General features: G+C 48.9%; 1 protein-coding gene across 1 annotated transcript; it reads left to right on the top strand.

Annotated features, from left to right (window-relative positions):
- Positions 1-350: 350 nt before the first annotated feature.
- LOC143834472 (uncharacterized) lies at positions 351-22,212 on the top strand. Its single transcript, XM_077331298.1, has 10 exons — positions 351-504; positions 1,348-1,430; positions 2,046-2,172; positions 4,210-4,308; positions 6,838-7,938; positions 16,868-16,930; positions 18,240-18,322; positions 19,754-19,880; positions 19,964-20,056; positions 20,590-22,212. Exons 2-10 carry the CDS (start codon positions 1,356-1,358, stop codon positions 21,732-21,734), a joined length of 2,913 nt encoding a protein of 970 aa, XP_077187413.1. The 5' UTR covers positions 351-504; positions 1,348-1,355; the 3' UTR covers positions 21,735-22,212.
- The last annotated feature ends 725 nt before the right edge of the window (positions 22,213-22,937 follow it).

Below are 22,937 nucleotides of genomic sequence, written 5' to 3'. Positions count from 1 at the left end.
CTCCTAGGATACTTTTTAATCCCCCCACACGGTTTTGCTGCTGTCAATTTCCGAACCTGCCTCATTTGTTTAACCCCCTGGAGGTCAGTAACCCCAACTACTCCAGTCAGATGGGGCATATCTAGGCCCAAAATCCTCCAGTCTACGCAATTGGCGACCCTGGACCATAACTATTGCGACTGGAGCTTGCCTGGACGCCAGCCCACTTCCCCAGATAGGGCACTGGGGATGGAGAGGAGAGAAACTGCAGGGTTAAAAGTGCCAAGCTTTTGAGCCTGAGGGCGATCAAAACTCCAACTCCCAGAATCCCCCTGTGTCTGGAGTTGGTGGCTGGGGTGGAGGAAAAGAACTACAAGTCCCAGCAGCGAGTGAGCCCCTTTCAGCCCTGTCCGGCTGTGCAGGCAACCCAGGGGGGTGGGAAAGGGAGTTGCTGGGAATGGGGCCACGTTGATGCATCGCGGGAAGCCAGCCCAGGGGCAGCCTCTGCACCGATTGCAAATGCTGGTAAGGGGTCGGGGTGGGCTGCAGAAGCAGAAAGCTTGGGAGGGGTGGGGCAGAGCCCCCGCCCCCTGCTGCAAGGGTGCCTTTGGGGAGGGTGAGGAGGGGGCAAGGGCGTGGCAGCACTTAGGATTGGCCTTTGGGGTTTGCTTTCCTGATCCCTCCCCCAGGACTGAAGACATGAGAAAGGGGGGTGAAGATGCTGAGGGGCGAGGAGCTGCTCTCTCCTTTGGCAGTCAAACGTGGGGAGGGTCTTTCTTTCTCTTCCCTAAGGTGGGAACATGTAAGGAAAGAAATGGAAGAGAGGAGGTGCGTTTGCCCCTTTAAAGCTTGTGGATGCAGTGGACCAGAGCAAAGTAGTCCCCCAAAGCTTATGCCCCTTGAAATCGCAGGAATTCCGCACAATAAATCCAGATGGGTTGCGGGAGTTAGTCTGTCTGCAGCAGAGTTAGTCTGTCTGTTTTACACGGAGCGATTAAAATGTGAAATTTGCTGCCAGAGGATGTAGTGACGGTAGCAGAAATAAACCACTTTAAAAAGGGATTAGAAATTCACAGAAGATAGGTATATCGGTATTAGGGCTTTCTCTTACGTTCTTATAAAGGGAGGGGGGTTAGACAGAAATCCCCCCTCTTCCAATCATGGATATATTGACCAGGTCCAAGGTCGGTCAGTGTCAGAATGAAAATGTGTGATGGTTGTTTGCTTCTCTCTGTGTGTATAAATTACTCTATATACTCGAGAATAGGCCGAGGGGGGCTTTTTCAGTGTGAAAAATGTGCTGAAAAACTGGGCTTATACTCAAGTATATACGGTATGTCCCTTTGATTTATCCTTCTCGTCCGACAGAGCTCCGAATGAAGGCCATGCTTCTATCTGGGCTTCTCCCTCCTCCCAGGGGATGGCAAAGGGCTGCAGTGGAGCCAGCTCAGGTAGGATCATATTGAAGAGGCCCCTTCAAAGTTCTCCTCCCAGCCAGAAAAAGATGGGGAAATACACCCTACTAGGTTCAGGGATGGTCCTTGATGCAGAGACTGGCTTTTATTCCCTGAATTATCACTGAAGATAACTACCCATGGACAACTCCCTGAGAACTTCATACGGTCCCTCAGTTCAGTAACTATTTCAGTGCTGGGTGCCAAAAAGAGGCAGCCATAGATTTCTCTACAGTTGTATCCGAATAAAAATTTAAAAAAATTCAAATTTAGAATTTTAAAACTAACGAAGTAATTACTTTGTATGTTAAACGTTGTCGTGAGCCACCCTGGGGGAGGATGGGCTATAAATCTAAAAATAAATACATAGATCTGGCAGTCTTCAAGCAAAGGCTGGATACGCACTTTTCTTGGATGCTTTAGGATGGTTAGGGCTGATCCTGCGTAGAGCAGGGGGTTGGACTAGATGGCCTGTATGGCCCCTTCCAACTCTATAATTCTAGGATGCTTATGGCTGATCCTGCGTTGAGCAGGGGGTTGGACTAGATGGCCTGAATGGCCCCTTCCAACTCTATGATTCTAGGATTCTATGATTCTTTTTTGTCCTTGCAGAGGCTGGTGACTTTTAAAGACGTGGTCGTGTATTTCACCGAGGCACAGGGAGCTCTCCTGAACCCGGAACAAAGAACCCTGTACAGAGAAGTCATGATGGAGAACTATAAGAATGTAACCTCATTGGGTAAAGAACTAGCTTTCCTGTTTCTTTTAAGCGGGAAGGGTTTGAAGTTGTTCTGTTGATGAAATATAGGCTAGAAAAAGAATCCATTTGGACAGCCCATCCCTCCCTGCACTGTAGAACTGGATTTATTTCCTGCCCCATCGATCTCGCACCCCTTCTTCTAATTGTGTAATATTCCGGCCGGTATCTTACCACCACGTTCTTTGTCGGCCTGGTTTCCTTTCACCACGGACCAATCCCGGCATAATTGCTTTCTCCATTGCGTTGGATCGCGTGATACGGCCAAAGTAAGTGAGACAGAATTTTGTGATTTTGCCTGCCACCGCTAGATCTGGCTTAATGCGCTGTAGCGTTTCCTTATGTGACTTTTGCCGCCCACGGAAGTCGCAAAAGCCTTCTCCAACACCAGAGTTCAAGCAAATTTATTCTCCTCTTGTCCGATTTAAAATTTTTAATCATTTTCCTGATGAAATACATATAAAATAATATACGAATGAAAACAGCTAAAATCTAAAACGCACTTTCAACATCAGGCGCCTGGATCTTATACTTGCTGGAAAAGGAAGGAGAGAGGAGGTGGGAGGGGCCCAGATGACATATAAATTGATGCTACAGCAGGGAGGTCAGCGAAATTCTGATGTTGTTTTGGGCCTCAACCGTGGGCCTGGGGGAACAGCTCTGCGGAACTGTTAAAGGTCCCGCAGGACTCTGATCTCATTCAGAAGAGCATTCCACCAGGCCAGGATCAGGGTTGAAAAGGTGGAGGCCAATCTGATCTCTTTGGGGACCTTGAGCAAATTTTGCTCAGTAGATCTTAGAACTCCTCGGGGAAAGTACAAAGAAGAATTGGCAGCAGTGGCAAAAGGTGCCATCAGGTGACTTATAGTGATGCCATAAGGTTTCCGAGGCAAAAGACCAACAGAGGTGGTTGGGCATTGCCGACCCCTGTGTCATGATCTTCGAATCATAGAATCATAGAGTTGGAAGGGGACATACAGGCCATCTAGTCCAACTCCCTGCTCAACACAGGATCAGCCCAAAGCATCCAAGAAAAGTGTGTATCCAACCTTTGCTTGAAGACTGCCAGTGAGGGGGAGCTCACCACCTCCTTAGGCAGCCTATTCCACTGCTGAACTACTCTGACTGTGAAAATTTTTTTCCTGATCTCTAGCCTATATCGTTGTACTTGTAGTTTAAAACCATTACTGCATGTCCTTTCCTCTGCAGACTTCCTTGGTGATATCTAATCAAAGTACTAACCTGGGCTAACTGTGTTTAGTTTCCAAGATCTGATGAGATTTGGGTTGACCCAGACTATTCCCATCAAGGCAGCTTATGAGTTAGTGTGTCACAATTGTAATTCTGGATGAACAAACCTTTAAGGATTGCCTGACTAAATGAAGCAGCTTTGTGCGAAGAGTGAGCACAGATTTCTGGGCGGGTTTTGACTGGGGGAGCAGCAAAATGCATGGGGGGGGCTGTTGTTGATTGAAAAAGGTTGCAGGTGCGGTGCAGGGACTGCAGCCAAGAAAGACCAACATCCTTCAGCAGTTTTAGGATGTGTGAAGATGTTTGCCCCATAATATGAGCCTCTGTCTAACTTCACAAGGAGCCAGTGGAGTGGAGTGGTTCAGAGTGGTGGCTCCTAATCTGTCAAGCCTGGTTTGATTTCCCGCTCCTCCACATGAAACCAGCTGGGTAACCTTGGGCTAGTCGCAGCCCTGACAGTGCTGTTCTCACACTGCCTCATCCCCACCAACCTCACAGGGTGTCTGTTGTGGGGAGAGGAAGGGAAGGCGATCGGAAGCTGCTTTGAGACTCCTTCGGGCAGTGAAAAGCCGGGCATAAAAACTGACTCTTCTTCTTCTGAATGACACATGGGGGAGAGGATTGGATAATCTGGAGCTCTAGTCTCCTTTTATAGGTTAGCCAGGAACAAGTCTCTGCGTTTGAAGATTACATGCTGCATTTTCTCCTAACAGTTTAGTGCCCCAGCGACTCATTTCCTTCTGATAAAATTACTTTTTTTCTGTCAAGGTTTTCCAGTCCCCAAGCCTAACCTCATCTCTCGCCTGGAACGAGGGGAAAAGCCCTGGGTGCCAGATTCTCGGGCCTTGGATCACATCAGCCTGCCAGGTGAGGGGCCGAATTCAGCCACCGGAGAATAAATACATACATGAATACATAAACCTGTTGTAGTCTCAGCCCCCCCTCCCCACCCATAATCGATGGCCTGGATCTTTCTCGTTCAGCTTGGCCTCCGGTTTCCTGTTAGTTGTTTTCCTTTCTTTCTAAAGACTGTTTCCAACTCAAGTCCATTCTAGAATCATAGAATCATAGAGTTGGAGGGGGCCATGCAGGCCATCTAGTCCAACCCCCTGCTCAACGCAGGATTAGCCCTAAGATTCCTAAAGCATCCAAGAAAAGTGTGCATCCAACCTTTGCTTGAAGACTGCCAGTGAGGGGGAGCTCACCACCTCCTTAGGCAGCCTGTTCCACTGCTGAACTACTCTGACTGTGAAAATCTTTTCCTGATATCTAGCCTATATCGTTGTACTTGAAGTTTAAACCCATTACTGCGTGTCCTCTCCTCTGCAGCCAATGAGAACAGCATCCTGCCCTCCTCCAAGTGACAACCTTTCAAATACTTAAAGAGGGCTATCATGTCCCCTCTCAACCTCCTTTTCTCCAGGCTGAACATTCCCAAGTCCCTCAACCTATCTTCATAGGGCTTGGTCCCTTGGCCCCAGATCATCTTTGTCGCTCTCCTCTGTACCCTTTCAATTTTGTCTACGTCCTTCTTGAAGTGAGGCCTCCAGAACTGCACACAGTACTCCAGGTGTGGTCTGACCAGTGCCGTATACAATGGGACTATGACATCTTGAGATTTTGATGTGATGCCCCTGTTGATACAGCCCAAAATGGCATTTGCCTTTTTTACCGCTGCATCACACTGCCTGCTCATGTTTAGTTTACATGTCTAAAGACACTTGAGTGTTCAGAGCTTTTGTTTGTGTTACCACCCTTTGTGCTGTGATCAGTTTTTTGCATTTCGTTTCTCTGTAATAAAGCCGAAGGGGGCGGAAGATTCAGTCTGCAGGCTGCACTGATCACTTAACGATATATTGAAATGCGTAGCCATGTTGGTCTGAAGTAGCACAATAAAATCAGAGTCCAGGAGCACCTTTAAAACCAACAAAGATTTATTCAAGGCGTGAACTTTCAAGTGCAATCTTTGTTGATCTTAAAGGTGCTACTGGACTCTCATTTCATTGTGCCACTTAAAAATATGTTAGGTTGTTTCTGGCTCCTGTCAAACCAGATATGTGCTGAGGGCAGCCTGTTGAAGGAAAATTCCCTGGTGTGATGGAGCCGAATTTGGATTGGGATTGTGGGTTTTCCCAACCTGAAGAGGGCCTGTGGAGACACTATATATCCTGCTGTGGAAACATAGCCCGTCAGCGTTTCTAGATCCATCAATACGTATAAGTTTCTTTAATGGGGCAAAGAGCAGCCTCAGGGGCCCTTTTCCATCAGGACAATCAGAATGGTGGGTGAGGAAGACAAGCCCCCTCTCCCTGCACACCCCAGTCCTGATTTGTTGTGTGCTCTATGTTCAGAGTGTCTGGTTTGACAGAAACTGGGACAGACCTCAAAACAGTATAATGTTTAGCTAGGCCATGCTTTCTCAGCCAGGATTTTGTGAAACCCTGGGGTTTCTTGACAGCCCTGGAAGACATGGGGGATGAGGGGAACCTCCACATTCAGGGGCACTAAGCCTCTGAATCCCAGAAGCAGGAGGCAACATCAGGGGAAGGCCTCAGCCTCTATGCCCCTTTGTGGCTTGTCCAGAGGAACTCATCCACCCACCCACCCATCCACCCACCCACCCACCCACCCACCCACCCACCCATCCATCCATCCATCCATCCATCCATCCATCCATCCATCCATTCAACGTATTGCCCACCACTCTCATATTAGGCTCACGGCAAGTTACAACAGTCCATTAAAATAACATTCAAACCCCATTCAAACCCATCTGGACATACAATTAATACAGACTCCTAAAAGCCGACTCCTAAAACAGCTAAAAACCATGGCGGTCACTAACCTGCTAGCCCCTCAGAAATCTAATGTAGGAGTGGGAGGAGGGAGCACAGATCACACTGTGGGTGCTACGCTGTTAACGCTGCGGGGCCCATCAGATCATCCTCGCCATGCCGGCCTCAACCATAAACTGGCAGAAGAGCTCCGTTCTGCAGGTCCTGTGGAAAGTTGAAAGCTCCCGCAGGGCCTGCAACTCGTCCGGGAGTGAATTCCACTAGGTAGGGGCCAGGAGTAAGAAGGCCCTGGCCCTGGTTGAGGCCAGGCATGCCTCCCTGGAGCTGGGAGCAACCAGTAAATCAGTACCTGCAGAGCATAAAGCCCTGCGGGGGGCATAGGGCGTGTTGGCCCCTGTGTGAGACAGGATGCCGGATGAGATGGACCATTGTTTTGACGCAGCAGGGCTCTTCTTATGCTCTTAGGGGTGAACCCATGCTCTTGCATTCTTTAAAGAAAGGGTGGGATAAAATAGACACCTTCCGTTTGGGTCTTCATCTAGTTTCTGAAAGATATTTCCCTTCAGCCAGCCCTGACGTTATTTCCCTTTTGTACCCGCAGGTGGCTTCAGGAAAAAAAACTCGTGCCGCAAATGCGGAAAATGTTTTGCTCAGAAATCAGATCTGGTCGTACACCGGATAGTCCACATGGGAGAGAAACCCTTCAAGTGCCTCGAGTGTGGCAAGTATTTTGTGCACCATTCAGAACTCGTGAAACACCAGCGAGTCCACACGGGAGAGAAACCCTTCAAATGCCTGCAGTGTGGGAAATCTTTCTCTCGCCAATCAGTCCTTGTGATCCACCACAGAATCCACACGGGAGAGAAGCCCTATAAGTGCTCGGAGTGCGTGAAATGCTTCACCCAGAGGTCGCAGCTGGTCAGACACCGAAGGGTCCACACAGGAGAGAAACCTTACAGGTGCCTGGAGTGCGGGAAGTGTTTCGCTCGCCACTCGGTCCTTATAAACCACCAAAGAGTCCACACAGGGGAGAAACCCTATAAATGTTTGGAGTGCGCAAAATGTTTCGCCCGCCAGTCCGTCCTCGTCAACCACCAGCGAGTCCACACGGGCGAGAAGCCCTATAAATGCCTGGAGTGCGGAAAACTGTTCGCTCACCAGTCCAACCTCGTGAACCACCACAGGGTTCACACGGGGGAGAAACCCTACAAATGTCTGAAGTGCGGCAAGTGCTTTGCCCAGCAGTCTGACCTTGTGAAACACCGGAGGATCCATACGGGAGAGAGACCCTACAAATGCTTGGAGTGCGGGAAGTGTTTTGCGATACACTCGGACGTGGTGAACCACCAGCGGGTTCACACGGGAGAGAAACCCCATAAATGCCCCGAGTGTGGGAAATGTTTTGCTCAGCGCTCAGCCCTCGTGAGCCATCAGAGAGTCCACACGGGGGAAAGGCCCTACAGGTGCTTAGAGTGCGAGAAATGTTTTGCTCAGCTGTCGAATCTCGTGAAACATCAGCGAGTCCACACGGGAGAGAAACCCTACAAATGCTCAGAGTGTGGGAAATGCTTTGCTCGGCACGCACACCTCCGCGTACACCACAAAGTTCACTCCTACGGACGCCGCAAATGTGGCGAGAACTTTCTAGGAAATGGGAACTTTATTCAGTATCAGATAGCAAGCACAGGTGAAATAATACAAGGTTAATACGTTATTTCCCTGAGGGTAACCTGGATTTGACTGGATTTGATACTCTCTAATACCTTAAGGTGAAGGCAAGTGTAGTATCCTAAGAAGAGGTTACGGTATGTTCGTTACCTGAGGTATGAGCCAGGACTTGCAGTTTGCACGACCAAGTCAAAATAAAAGGAATTGTCCTCTTTCCTCTCTGCTTTCAGACCGGTTGCCGCTTAAAAAGCGTTTTAATTTGTTTACCTATTCCTTCGTCACTTTTAAAACCGTCACAAATATTTTAAAGCCGCGTGCAAGACTAGGACTGGGGATGTGTCTTTGTGGAGGTGTGACAGGAACTAGCCAATTAGCACCTTCCGGAGCTGGATTTGAATAGAACCATGTTGATTCATTTTCAAATAAGCTTGCCTGCTCTTGGCCCTAATTCCTCACCTTCAAGAAACAGAGGAGATAAAAATCTAGAAGACAGTTTCCAGGAATTTCCCTCCATCTCTTTACCATGAAGATTAGAGGGGATACAGTGCCATCCAGAAGTGATGTCACATCCTCCACAAACCACACCCTCTCTAGGCCCCGCCTCAGAATTCCCAAGCAGTTGTCAAGGCAGTAGTGGCCATTTTGTTTTCAGAGCTCTCCCCATAAGATTTGTACTGATTGCAGTGAAGGCATTTTTAAGCTGCTCCGAAAACATGGCCTTTCCCTGTACAATGAGTGAGACAAAAGACATTAGTCACTCTGAGTGTCTGGCAGCTTAGGAACACAGAAATTGAAGAGAGAGCACTTGATTTTACCAATCCAGCATAGAAAATGTTGTTCTTTGGGGAGCTGGGAATGGAAGGAAGGCTCCATACTTAACTAAGTGGCTTGGTAGGCTACAGCCCCTCATGCGAATGGTTTATTACTGTGGGGACTCAAGAATGGTAACCGCTAGAGCCAATTTCTCTGCATTGCTGCATTCCTAGAGCCCTCGTGGTGTAGTGGTTAAAGAGTGGTTCTAGAGAACCAGGTATGGTTCCCACTTCTCCACATGCAGCTAGCTGTTCTCTTAGAGCTCCCTGAGCCCCACTTACCTCACATGACGTCTGCTGTGGGGAGAACAACATTTGGGTCCAGTGGCACCTTTAAGGCCAACAAAGTTTTATTCATGGTGTAAGCTTTCATGTGCAAGCAACACTTCAGAGGAAGGGAAAGGTGCTTGTAAGCTGCTTGAAGACTCCAGAGCAGTTCTATTAGAGCTCTCTCAGCCATGCCTACCTGAAAGCGTGTCTGTTGTGAGGAGAGGAAGGGAAAGGTGCTTGTAAGCTGCTTGAAGACTCCAGAGCAGTTCTATTAGAGCTCTCTCAGCCATGCCTACCTGAAAGCGTGTCTGTTGTGAGGAGAGGAAGGGAAAGGTGCTTGTAAGCTGCTTGAGGATTCCTGTGGGACTCTTCTATGTTTACAGCATCGTCGAAACCACACAGCAGGCCTCTTTCGAAAGAGAAGTATCAAGAGTGGTAGAGTCTCAGCCCTCAGAATGGTGTTTACTTAAGTTTACTTATACCCACTTAGGCATGAAGCTACCTGGGCAGCTTTGATTCCAGAACTGGGAGCTTGATCCTGTGGAAAATGCATTTTTTTTTGTTTGTTTAGAATGCTGTTACGATCTCTTGTTTTTGCAAGAAAGCGTTGGTAGTGAAAAGCGCCCTCAAGTCACAATGGACCCGTGGTAGGGTTTTCCATTCGAGAGACGTTCCAAAGTGGATTGCCATTTCCTGCTTCCCTGTCATGACCCGGGTGTTCCTTGGAGGCCTCCCATCCAAGTATGAGCCAGGGCTGATCCAGCTTCTGAGATCTGACAAGAGCAGACTAGCTTGGCCTATTCAGGTTATAAAAGGAATGTATGTAGATGATTTTGAAGATTTAGTTGCCATGATAAAGTTAACAAAAGTTTGTAAACAAAGAGAGAGGATCAGAATAAATTCAATTACTGGGGATTAATGATATGTTGAAAACAGCAGACCTGAATTTGGAAGAGTTGGCTGCGTAATCATGTCGTGTAAAATGCTTTTAAAAACGGGCTTTGGGCAATATTAAGGACAAAACTGGTTTTCACTTGTGGTCGTTTCAGACCCATCCCACGGATAAGAATCTGAGCAGGTGGTGAATATATAGTTTGTATTTATTCAGAAAATGCACATTCCACCTCTCCAGAGTTCAGCTGAAGACAGCAGCCTTCCCCCGCCCATGGCTCACCCCTCAGCATGTTATCGTTTTGGTGGCTATAAAACTGGTTAGCTTTTGCATTATACCTTTTTGTAGTACCAATCTCACTGGAGAGGCACCGGATCTCTGGTGGAACATTTGCTTGGCATGCAAATGGTCTCAGATGCAATCCCTGGCATCTCCCGTTAACAAGAATCAGGCATTAGGTGAGGTGAAAGACCTCTACCTGGACCCTGGAGAGCCATAGAAAGAGGCCATGGCTCAGTGGTAGAACATCTGCTTGGCACACAGAAGGTCCCAGGTTCAATCCCTTTTTTATTTTATTTATTTATTTATATTTTTATACCGCCCATTTCTATGCAGCTCTCGGCGGTTTACGTTGAACATTAAATAATACAAATCCAAAGGATCAAGCATTAGATGAGGTAAAAGACCTCTGCCTGAAACTGTACACTAGAGCAGTGGTCCCCAAACTTTTTTCGGCTGGGGACCGGCAGACGACGGCCACGCCCGCGCAGCGCACATATGCATGGCCGCGCTGCGCATGCGTGGCCGGGCCACGCATGTGCACATGCGCATAGCGCGGCCGAAATAGCGCATGCGCAGTGCTTTCGCGCATGCGCGATTTCAGCCGTGCAGCGCGCGTGTGCAATGCGCGGCACGGCCCTGATTCCCTCTCCCCCCCTCCCGCAGTAAGAAGCTTCGGCCCGGGAAGTTTTTTACTGCGGGGGGGCGGGGAGAAGGAACCGTGGCCCGGCGGCCTGGCCTTTGCGGCCTGGCACCAGGCCGCGGACCGCAGGTTGGGGACCACTGCACTAGAGAGATCCTGCCAGGCAGAGTCAGTAATATTAACCTGGACAGACTGTTGAGCTGACTTAAAATAAAGACAATCAGAGTCCAGGGGCACCTTTAAGACCAACAAAGATTTATTCAAGGCGTGAGCTTTTGAGTGCAAGCACTCTTCACCAGACCAAATAAATAAAGAAGCCGCATAGGCGATTAAAATGATGAAAAGGGGATATTAAATGGGGTGTGTGGTTGTTTTCAGAAAGCAACTCCGTTGATCTACAGTCAAAAAGCTTGATCTGAATCCAGTCACAACTTAAGAGACCAAATCCTTTGTCGGAAACCTATTTGGTGAAGGGAATTTTTTAAAGCTTCTACTCCAAGCGTCCTGTTGGTCTCTCAGTTGCTGCTGATCTCAAAGGTAGCTCCGATCCAGTTATTGTCTACCTGATGAATTGTTGACGTCCAGCCGGGAATAAAAATTGCTCTTGTAGCAAACGAGCTTCACAAATCAAGCTGTCGATTTTAGGCCACCTGCGTGATCGTCCTTCTGCACTGGCTGCAGTCAAGCCCTTTCCCATTGATTAGATTAATTAGAATTAGGGTCTCTTTGGCCTGCCCCTTATTTCAGGTGGTGGCCATCGAACTTCTGTTGCATTGATTTAGAGCTCTTCCGTTTACGGCTTCATTGGGTTATGATGCTACCTCCTTATACTGAGTCAGATCTTCCATCCATCAAGGCCTGAATTTTGCCTACTCAGACAGCTCTCCAGCTGCTCTCCATGGTCTGGGGCAGAGATCTTTCACATCACCTGCTGCTTGATCCTTTCAACTGGAGGTGCTGGGGATTGAATTTGGGACTTTCTGCATGCCAAGCAGATGTTCTGCCTCTTAACTCTCTATTCCTGCTTGATAATGGTGCATTGTTCATATGCTTGATATTATCTCTCTGTATATCCTGCATTTTAAAGAGCATTTTGTGTCGCAGAGTTGTAAGGCAGCAGACATGCAGTCTGAAGCTCTGCCCATGAGACTGGGAGTTCAATCCTAGCAGCTGGCTCAAGGTCAACTCAGCCTTCCATCCTTCCGAGGTCAGTAAAATGAGTACCCAGCTTGCTGGGGGGTAAACGGTAATGACTGGGGAAGGCACTGGCAAACCACCCCATATTGAGTCTGCCAAGAAAACGTTAGAGGGCGTCACCCCAAGGGTCAGACATGACCTGGTGCTTGCACAGGGGATACCTTTACCTTTACCTTATATCCTGCATTTTATGTTTTATCCTAGTTTTCGCATGCATGGCTGGTGATGTTAAATTGGCAGTCCTGTTTTGTAATTTCACTGTAATCTCATGTTATGTCTTGGCTTTTTTACTTTCACTCTTCGGTATCTCCTGCTGCTGTCCATTTGCTGTTGCTTCGTTCATTCAGTAAAGCTTTGGACTCTTGGTTAACTTCTGTTAAATATTACCTTAAAGCGTTTTTTGAGTCAACATAGTATTAACCCCCCTAGGTTGTCCACAGGTTTTTGAGACAACTGCATTGTGCTTCAGGTGTATTCTTGGCTTCGTTGGGGAGCCTGCCCTCCTCCAAGATCCCGATGGATTCCCAGAAAGAAATTCCACACGGACCACCCCCTCAACATCTACATTCAACCCAAACATATGAAACAAATCACAGGTTTTTCTCCACTCCTTGGTGTAAGGTGACCAGATTTTAACATTGGTAAAGCGGGACACCATTGACTGGGGAGGTTCTTGATTACAAATTTGGTCTATATGGAGCAACAAAAAGTTTCATAGAACGCAAAAAATAGTATTGTAATATATATATTTTTAATTTCAACATAAGTACAATTTGCCAGGTATCCCCAGATGTCCCTCCGAAAGTGGGACAATCTGGTCACCTTACTTTGGTGACCAAGTCCCCCAGAATGTTGTTGCCTTTTTCTTCCATCCAGGATTCTAAGCCAGAAGGGGACGTAAATGGAATCAGTCTCTCTTAGGGATGCCAACCTCCAGGTGGGACCTGGGTAGGGATGCCAGCCTCCAGGTGGGACTGGGCCCCCCCAGAATTATAGCTCAACTCCAGAGTACAGAGATCAGTTTCCCTGTGGAAAATGGATGCCTTGGAGGGTGGATGCCATGGAACTGTACCCCACTGAGGTCCCTGTCCTTCCCAGGCTCTATCCACAGGTTTCCCAAAATGGATCTAGCAACCTTACCCTTCCATCCCCCATTGGTGGCCGGGGGAGGGGGAGCTGGCAACCCTAGCTTCTCTCTGATCCCGGTTACGAGAGATTTTTAACAACATAGAAGCCTCCGAAAAGACCCTTCAGAGAACAGCTGAAGGATGCAGAGCAAAATTCAGGGGAAATTATTAAAAGCCTGATGAACTTTCATGTAATGATTCAAGTATGCTTGGTTTATGATAAACAGCATTTGACAAGGTGCTTATAAAGATGATGGACGTGATCCACCTCACTGTAGGTAGCTTACAACCTTGTTGGTTTCAGTGGGAGGGATCTAAACTTTTGCTTCATTTTACTGTTGAAATTAATGGGGTTTCATAAGGCAAGGTCATGGGGCAAGGTCATGCCTAGTGTTGACCATTAAATACAGAAAAGTTCTTGGTAATTGATTGCTTTGTCTAAGATGACCAGGAAGATTTGTATCTATGACTGTTATTTGATATATTATTGCTGTTATTAAATGTTGGATAAAGTGACTTGATGGGTGAATTATATCAAATGCATTCCTTGTCCTGGTGAATATGTTCCTTATTTTAATGACTGTGGTCACTGCAGTTGAGCAAGGAAAAAGATGGTCAGGATCCTGTTTGTTATCTGTTCATTGGGTTATCACATCTTTTGCATTACTGGGACAAGCATCGGATTTGGAGTATCATGCCTTTTAGGATAACGTGATTTGAGAATGGATGAACTCATTTAAATAAGGTTCTTTCTTTGCAGCAAGTTGAACGAAACAAATAATAATTAATTGTGGAATTTCGTAGGATTAAACCGGACGCCAACGGTACAAAATGTTTTGAATGATAAAATAAGTTACATGAATTATGACATAAATCCTGTATCATTGGAATGACTTTGTAAGAGTCCTACTATGGGTGTTTTTATTAAATGTATTATTTCAGTGGGGGGTATGTGGTGTCTCTGTACAAGGAAGGGAAAGGGAGAACAGCAGATTTCATCATGCTTCTCAGATAAGATGGAAAGATATTGTAAAGAAGCAGAGAACAGCAGGGGATTAAAACATGTCCACTATCTGCAGCAAAACTAAAACTTTTAAATATTGGAAAAAGGGAATTATTGAAAGAGTGATACATGCAGAAGACAGAATGTCTAGATCAGGGGTAGTCAAACTGCGGCCCTCCAGATGTCCATGGACTACAATTCCCAGAAGCCCCTGCCAGCATTTGCTGGCAGGGGCTCCTGGGAATTGTAGTCCATGGACATCTGGAGGGCCACAGTGACTACCCCTGGTCTAGATGAGAAAAATGGCACAGGTGACTGATTAGGTGTAATTTACCAAGAAGCAGCTGAAATTCTGTAGAGAAAAGAGAACAGTTCATGGGGTGTTGTTGTTGTTATGTGCGAAGTCGTGTCCGACCCATCGCGACCCCATGGACAATGATCCTCCAGGCCTTCCTGTCCTCTACCATTCCCCGGAGTCCATTTAAGTTTGCACCTACTGCTTCAGTGACTCCATCCATCCACCTCATTCTCTGTCGTCCCCTTCTTCTTTTGCCCTCGATCTCTCCCAGCATTAGGCTCTTCTCCAGGGAGTCCTTCCTTCTCATGAGGTGGCCAAAATATTTGAGTTTCATCTTCAGGATCTGGCCTTCTAAGGAGCAGTCAGGGCTGATCTCCTCTAGGACTGACTGGTTTGTTCGCCTTGCAGTCCAAGGGACTCGCAAGAGTCTTCTCCAGCACCAGAGTTCAAAAGCCTCAATTCTTTGACGCTCGGCCTTCCTTATGGTCCAACTTTCGCAGCCATACATTGCAACTGGGAAGACCATAGCCTTGACTAAACGCACTTTTGTTGGCAGGGTGATGTCTCTGCTTTTTAGGATGCTGTCTAGATTTGCCATAGCTTTCCTCCCCAGGAGCAAGCGTCTTTTAATTTCTTTGCTGCAGTCCCCATCTGCAGTGATCTTGGAGCCCAGGAAAATAAAATCTGTCACTATATCCATTTCTTCCCCTTCTATTTGCCAGGAATTGAGAGGGCCGGATGCCATGATCTTTGTTTTCTTGATGTTGAGTTTCAAGCCAACTTTGGCACTCTCCTCCTTCACCCGCATCAACAGGCTCTTTAGTTCCTCTTCACTTTCTGCCATTAGAGTGGTATCATCTGCATATCTGAGGTTGTTGATATTTCTCCCTGCAATCTTGATCCCAATTTGTGACTCCTCTAATCCCGCATTTCTCATGATGTGCTCTGCATGTTCATGGGGTATTACATAGAATTGATGGAACTGATCGTTTTTCTTTATCTTGCATGGAGGCCCAGTGTGAATTGAAGGCTGGCAAGTTATGGGACTGGATCCTGCAATCCAGCTGAAGCTCTGTTTAGAAGAAGCAGAAGGGAGCTGTTTTGCTGTCACCTTCTTCCCCTTCCCCTCGGCCTTCCAATCTGCGAGGCTGTTATTTTGCTTGGGTCCTGCGATCCTGGGATGAATGTCCCAGGGTTGAAAATGGCTGCCAAGGTGATGGGAGAGACAAAATAATGGGGGTGGGAGGAATCCTTGTGTGGGCCTTAAGGGCAGCCCTGGATGAGCTGTGAAGCAAAATAAGCACGTGCTTAGGGTGCGGGGGGTGGGGGGGTTTGCTTATATTGCTTACTTCTATTTAGCGTTACGCAAATAAATTTTTCAAAGTTTATATTGAGTATAATAAAATCAGAGTCCAGTAGCACCTTTAAGACCAACAAAGATTAATTCAAGGCATGAGCTTTTGGGTGCAAGCACTCTTCCTCAGACTATGAACTGCCCACCATGACAGTGTCATTGATTCATGTTTATTATTAAATTTCTATACCGCCGACTCCCGGACCCGCCAGCTCGTGGCGGTTCACAACAAAATAAAAACACGAGACAGCAAGTTTTCCATCTGGTCGATGAAATATAATATCTCCAACATCAGGACTGTGTATTCCATGTAGAAATGGAGCTCTCTTGATGAATAGGTTGTTGATTAGACTACTTGACTTATATTAAACTGGTCTTTCTTAAATCAGGCCATTTTGACAACGGTCACAGAATTACAACTCAGGATCCACTTTAAGTCAAAATTTTGGATTAGGCTCCACTGGAAGATGGTATGACTGAGCCAGTTGTCTCTTAAACAAGGAAGTCCACAGACGCATGTACTTTTGCCATCTTATTGTAGCAGACTGTCAACAGGATAACATCAAATCTGAAGCGAATTTGGAACCCATCTGAAGTTTATGTCGTTATGGGCAGTCGCCCTGTTGGCCAAACTGTGGCTCTCCAGATGTCCATGGACTACAAATCCCACAATCCCTTGCCAGCACGTTGCTGGCAGGGGCATGTGGGAATTGCAGTCCCTGGACATCTGGAGAATCACAGTTTGGCCATCCCTGTTAGACTATAAAGCAGGGGTAGTCAAACTGCGGCCCTCCAGATGTCCATGGACTACAATTCCCAGGAGCCCCTGCCAGCGAATGCTGGCAGGGGCTCCTGGGAATTGTAGTCCACGGACATCTGGAGGGCCGCAGTTTGACTACCCCTGCTATAAAGAAATACCAGCGCTGGTAAATACGAAATTGTGGGGAGGGGGAGAGAAAGAATATCATTAAAAGGAAGCGTAAACTACAATTCCCACAATCCTTTATTGGGACGGAAGGAAAGAAGAAGACTACCAATCCCAGCAGCTGCTCTGCTTCCCAGTCTCTCCTGTGCTGGGATTGGCGGAGGGGAGGGACCCAGGGTGGGTCTGGGGGGCAGCTCGGAGGAGCGCGAGCGCTGCAGCTGCGCAGGTAGGAACTTCTGAGAAAGTTGCGCTTTTGGGAACGGGGCGGGGGGGGGATGGCAAGCAAGCAAGGGGAGGAGAAGGGGGCAAATGACGCCTGCCGTGACGATGGGTGGTCTCTTTGGGGTTAATTTCTGCAAAGGGGTATCTGGAGAACTGAGCATTTCTGGGATGTTTTTCAGCGCCCGTGAAGCAGTCCAGCTCATGCCTTAGAGAGCAAATCATCCGGCCCAGCGTTGCCAACTCTGGGTTGGGAAATCCCTGGAGACTTTGGGGGTGGAGCCGGGAGCGGGCGGGATTTGGGGCGGGGGTGCTATATGGAGCCCACCCTCATTTTCTCCAGGGGAACGGATCTCTTGTCACCTGGAGATGGGCTGTGAAACCAAGGGATCCCCAGGTCCCACCTGGGGACTGGCATTCCTAAATGAGATCCTTGGCCCATCAGTCTTGTCACCTGAGACGCTCAGCGGCTCCCCATGGTTTTTGGCAGGAGTCTCTTTGTTCTGTCCCAAAGTGACATTTGACCGTCTGGCAGTCCTGTGGTTTTCTGGGGAAACTGGAATAGGAGAACTTTCTGGAAAATTATCCAGCGGCCTAATAGAATTTGATCTGATTTCGGGTACTCGTTTTGGCATACATTTAGGATGCCTGGGTTTGAACCTGGGACCTTCTGCATGCCAAGCGGATGCTCTGAGTCATAGTCCCTTATTTACTTTGTTTATATCCCACCTTTCTCCCCAGATCCAATGCAGCTTACCCAGCTTTTCCTCTCCTGTTTTATCCTCACAACAACCCTGTGAGGTAGGCTAGGCTGAGACTGGGTGTGGCTGGACCGGGACCACCCAGTAAACCTCCATGGCCAAACAGGGAATTCAAACCTGTGTCTCCCAAATCATAGTCCCAACACATTAGAGCAGGGGTAGTCAAACTGTGGCCCTCCAGATGTCCATGGACTACAATTCCCAGGAGCCCCCTGCCAGCATTCGCTGGCAGGGGGATTCCTGGGAATTGTAGTCCATGGACATCTGGAGGGCCGCAGTTTGACTACCCCTGCATTAGAGTGTCACACTAGGACCTGGAAGACCTGCCGTGCCTCAAAAATGTTTCAGGTGGCCTTGTGCCAGTCACACACTGTCCGCCTGACCTTCCTCACAGGGCTGTTGTGAGGATAAGAGAGGAGAAGGGATGTAAGCTGCCTTGGGTCCCCATGGGAGAGACGGGGGTGGAGGAGAATAAACAAAAATGGACAAATATTTACAGTGGGACTCTCCCCCCTTGCCCTTGACCATTGTGACGGGCCCTTGTTGCCTCCACAGAGTGGGGGATGATATCTCTGCTGGCGCCTGGATCGGCCCCTCCTTCCGGAGCCATGGAAGGGGCTTCAGGGAAGCAGGCTCAGGTAAGAAGAAGCTCGACTGGTAAGCCCTGCCTTGGTTGGCAAGAGTCAAGGCGGATGGCAGAATCCCAACAGGACACCATCGTGTGGCTTGAGGCCTCTAAGACACAGTGTGGTCGGTCTGGGGTGACACAGTCAGAAAACAATGCCATCTGAAGGGCCAGAGATGCTGCAACCAATGCCTTGAGAGCAAGGGAATGCACACGGTAAATACCGTGATGGACTTCCGTCCTGTTTCTTCTACAAAAGCGCCTTCCTGAGCCGTTCCCTTCGACAGCAGCCGCACACAAACACAGGGGAAGCTGCCCTTCTGCCCAATCGGACCCTTGGTCCACCCAGGTTAGAGTAGTCTTATTCTGACTGGTGGTGGCTTTCCAGGGCCCCAGGCAGAGGTCTTACACGTCACCTGCTGCCGGATCTTTTAGCTGGAGATGCCGAGGATTGAACCTGGGACCATCGAGTCCGGTCATAGAGTTGGAAGGAGTCATACAGGCCAATCTAATCCAGTCAGAGTTGGAAGGAGTCATACAGGCCAATCTAATCCAGTCATAGAGTTGGAAGGGACCATACAGGCCATCTAGTTGAATCATAGAGTTGGGAGGAGCCATACAGACCATCTAGTTCAATCATAGAGTTGGAAGGGGCCATACAGGCCATCTAATCCAATCATAGAGTTGGAAGGGACCATACAGGCCATCTAATCCAATCATAGAGTTGGAAGGGACCATATAGGCCATCTAATCCAATCATAGAGTTGGAAGGGACCATATAGGCCATCTAATCCAGTCATAGAGTTGGAAGGAGTCATATAGGCCATCTAATCCAGTCATAGAGCTGGAAGGGGCCATACAGGCCATCTAATCCAGTCAGAGTTGGAAGGAGTCATATAGGCCATCTAATCCAGTCATAGAGTTGGAAGGAGTCATATAGGCCATCTAATCCAGTCATAGAGTTGGAAGGGACCATACAGGCCATCTAATCCAATCATAGAGTTGGAAGGGACCATATAGGCCATCTAATCCAGTCATAGAGTTGGAAGGAGTCATATAGGCCATCTAATCCAGTCATAGAGTTGGGAGGAGCCATACAGACCATCTAGTTCAATCATAGAGTTGGAAAGGGCCATACAGGCCATCTAGTCGAGTCATAGAGTTGGGAGGAGCCATACAGACCATCTAGTTCAATCATAGAGTTGGAAGGGACCATACAGGCCATCTAGTCCAACCCCCAGCTCAATGTAGGGTCCTCCTGCTTCCACTTCTCCCTCCTCCCCTGTAATAGCAGCATGTAGTCTTATTCATATTGCCTTACTGACCCCTCGCAATCCCAGGCTGTCACTAAAATTAGCTTGGGTCAGCACTACCGGAAGGCGTGGTGGAGTGGGTGGGGAGCTGAGAAAGTGAAGGCCGCTTGAAGGTTCTTTGTTCTTGGCAGGGGCCGGTGACTTTTGAAGACGTGGCCGTGTATTTCACCGCGAGGCAGGGGGCTCTGCTGGACCCGGAGCAAATAGCCCTGTACAAGGAAGTGATGATGGAGAATTTCGGGAACGTGGCGTCGTTGGGTAAGGAAGCCGAGTCCTCGTAGGGTGAGTCTGGAAGGCCGTAAAGAACTTCCAATGCCATCTTCATGTTCACTTGCCTGCAGGATTTCCCATCGCAAAGCCTGACCTCATCTCCCAGTTGGAAGGAGGAGAGGTCCCCTGGGTGCCGGATGGAAAGGAGAGTGACAGCAACTCAGGTGAGGCGTTCGAGGCAGACCAGGGGGAGGGGGGCTGTTTGGGATTTTTTTTGGGGGGGGGGGTTGGAGGTCTACCCCAACCGTAGGCTTGGCCAAATAGAGCAGGCCGCTGGGCCGCTTCAGGGCTTGGGGATGGGTGGGGAACCAGGGCCTAGCTCCCCGCCTGCTGCGGCGGTCTGGCATTTTGATCCCAGTGACAGGTGGAACAGATCACTGCTCTCCAGCTAGGTGGTTGGGGAGGGTTTAACTCAGGGTGGGTGGGAGGGAGATTAGAAGCCACTGTTCTTAACCACTGTGCCTCAGCCAGCACACCACGCTGCCCCTGACTTTACAGAGGGTGAGTGAACCTCATCTGGACTCTGCCTTGGGTGAGTGCTGGGGAACGATGGCGGGGCAACCTGCTTCTCCATCGTTTCAATTTCTTTGGGGCTTCCCCCTTCCCCCCCCCTTTTTTTAACAAACCTCCACATTTTTGTACCTTTTCTGAGCTTCTTTCTCCGCCTTGCTCTTCCTTTGCTCTTTATTCTCACCAGGGGACCTTACGGAAGAGGACTCCGGGAAAGATTTTGCGGTCGTCTACCAGCAAGTCCTTCCGCGGAACAAATCACGTCAGTGCTTGGCCTGTGGGAACTTACCTGCCCGCCGGCTGGACCCTGCGGCCCAAGACGTGGGCGAGAGGACCTGTCAATGTTTGGAAGGCGGAGACCGCTTTGAGCAGCACGCTGCTCTCGTGAGCCACTGGAGGGTCCATGCAGGAGAGGAACCTTACGAATGCCCGGAATGCGGGAAATATTTCCCACGGCTTTCGGCCCTGGTCAAACACTGCCGCCTCCACGCAGAGGAGAGGCCCTACGCGTGTCCGGACTGCGGGAAACGCTTCGCGCAACAGCCTTACCTCCTCACCCACCAGAAAACCCACACCAAACCCCACAGGTGCCTGCAGTGTGGGGAATGCTTCCCCGACAACCCGGCCTTCGTGCGGCATCAGCGGGCGCACACCGGGAGGAAGCCGTACGCGTGCTCCGAGTGCGGGAAGTGCTTTGCTGACCGATCGCACGTCGTGACTCACCTGCGAATCCACAAAGGCGCGAACCCGTACAGGTGCTCGGAGTGCGGGGAATCCTTCGACCAGCACTCCGCCCTCGTGAGCCACTGGATGTTCCACACGGGAGAACAACCTTACGAGTGCCTGGAGTGCGGGAAGTGTTTCCCTCGGCCCTCGGCCCTCGTGAAGCACTGCCGGGTCCACAGCGCCGAGAAGCCGTTCACGTGCTTGGAATGTGGGAAGTTTTTCGCCCAGCAGTCGGGCCTCGTCAAGCACCAGCGAGTCCACACGGGGGAGAAGCCGTACGCGTGCTCGGCGTGCGGGAAGTGCTTTGCCGACAGCTCGTCTCTGGCGAGGCACAAAAGGGTCCACACGGGGGAGAAGCCCTACAAATGCTCCGAGTGCGGGAAGTGTTTTTCGGACCGGTCGAACGTCCTGGCTCACATGCGAGTCCACACGGGCGAGAAGCCTTACAAGTGCCTGGAGTGCGGGAAGTGTTTTTCCCACCGGTCGCACATCGTGAAACACCAGAAGTTCCACATGAAAGAGAAACTCTCAACGTACCAGCGGCCCCCGGGGGGAGCCACAGCTGAATTGCCTCTTCATCGGACTGTCAAAGAAGAAGGGCTCTAAACTCCGGGGGGGGAGACATTCTCCCCCCTTAATATGTGTGCTTTGCTGTTGTGCAATACAGACAATGACAACAGTCCGTGTAGGACTTTCCTAGTTTGAAATCCAGGCTCCTTCCTTCAGGTGACCAAGTATTGTGACGAAACTGCCCAGATTTCATTGCACTTAATCATTTACTTCCTAAGGCATTTTGAAGGACTTGAGGCCATTGCAGACCTGTATCTCCTTACTGTGTTTCCCAGTAATACCTTGTGAAAAAAAAAGGAACAGGAATGACATTGGTCTGTCCTTGCCTCTTACCCTTGGAAACCTTTTGAAGTGGAGGACCAAGAGAGAGGGGTGTCAGGAACAGAGATTCTGTATATTCTGAAGTTGACTTTGTTCAGGGAAATATTAGGAGGGGATGCCTGTCTGTAACAGCAACAAGTCCCTTATGATTTCTTTTCAGTGCCTTAATATTGTTGAGAACTCTTGTACCGTTTGACTTTGCCAGTCTACTGTTTTGTCCCGTTGGAAGGGGGATGTATATGGTGTGGGCAAAGAGGATTGGCCGGGTGTGATATTTTAACATGCTGAATGGAGAGGGGTAGTTTTCTTTGCCATAGGAGTGTGTAAGACAGGGGTAGTCAAACTGCGGCCCTCCAGATGTCCATGGACTACAATTCCCAGGAGCCCCCTGCCAGCGAATGCTGGCAGGGGGCTCCTGGGAATTGTAGTCCATGGACATCTGGAGGGCCGCAGTTTGACTACCCCTGGTGTAAGATATGTGTGTGCCTTGTACATAAGAAGAGCCTGCCTGGATCAGAACAGGGGTCCATCTAGTCTAGCATTCTGCTCCACAACGTGGCCAACAGACTCCTCTGGAGGGTCAACATACAGGCCTTCCCCTGATGTTACCTCCTGGTTCTGGGATTCTAAATTCTAGCTCAGTCACCATCGCTAGTAGCTATTGATAGACTTTTCCTCCACGGAGCTATCTAATCCCCTTTTAAAGCTGTTTATTCCTGTGGCCATCACTACATCCTCTGGCAGCGAATTCCACCTTTTAATAATTCTCTGTGTAAAGTAGTATTTCCTTGCATCGGCCCTGAATCTACCGCCCATCAGCTTCATTGGATGCTCTTGAGTTCTAGTATTTCGAGAGAGGGAGAAAAATTTCTCTTGGCTAGTTCTCTCCACCCCACACGTAATTTTATAAACCTCCGT

The sequence above is a fragment of the Paroedura picta genome, chromosome 3 (genome assembly GCF_049243985.1).
Source record: "Paroedura picta isolate Pp20150507F chromosome 3, Ppicta_v3.0, whole genome shotgun sequence".
Lineage (NCBI taxonomy): Eukaryota > Metazoa > Chordata > Lepidosauria > Squamata > Gekkonidae > Paroedura > Paroedura picta.
The sequence above is the reverse complement of the archived record's forward strand: the minus strand, read 5'-3'. Positions and strand labels throughout refer to the sequence as shown.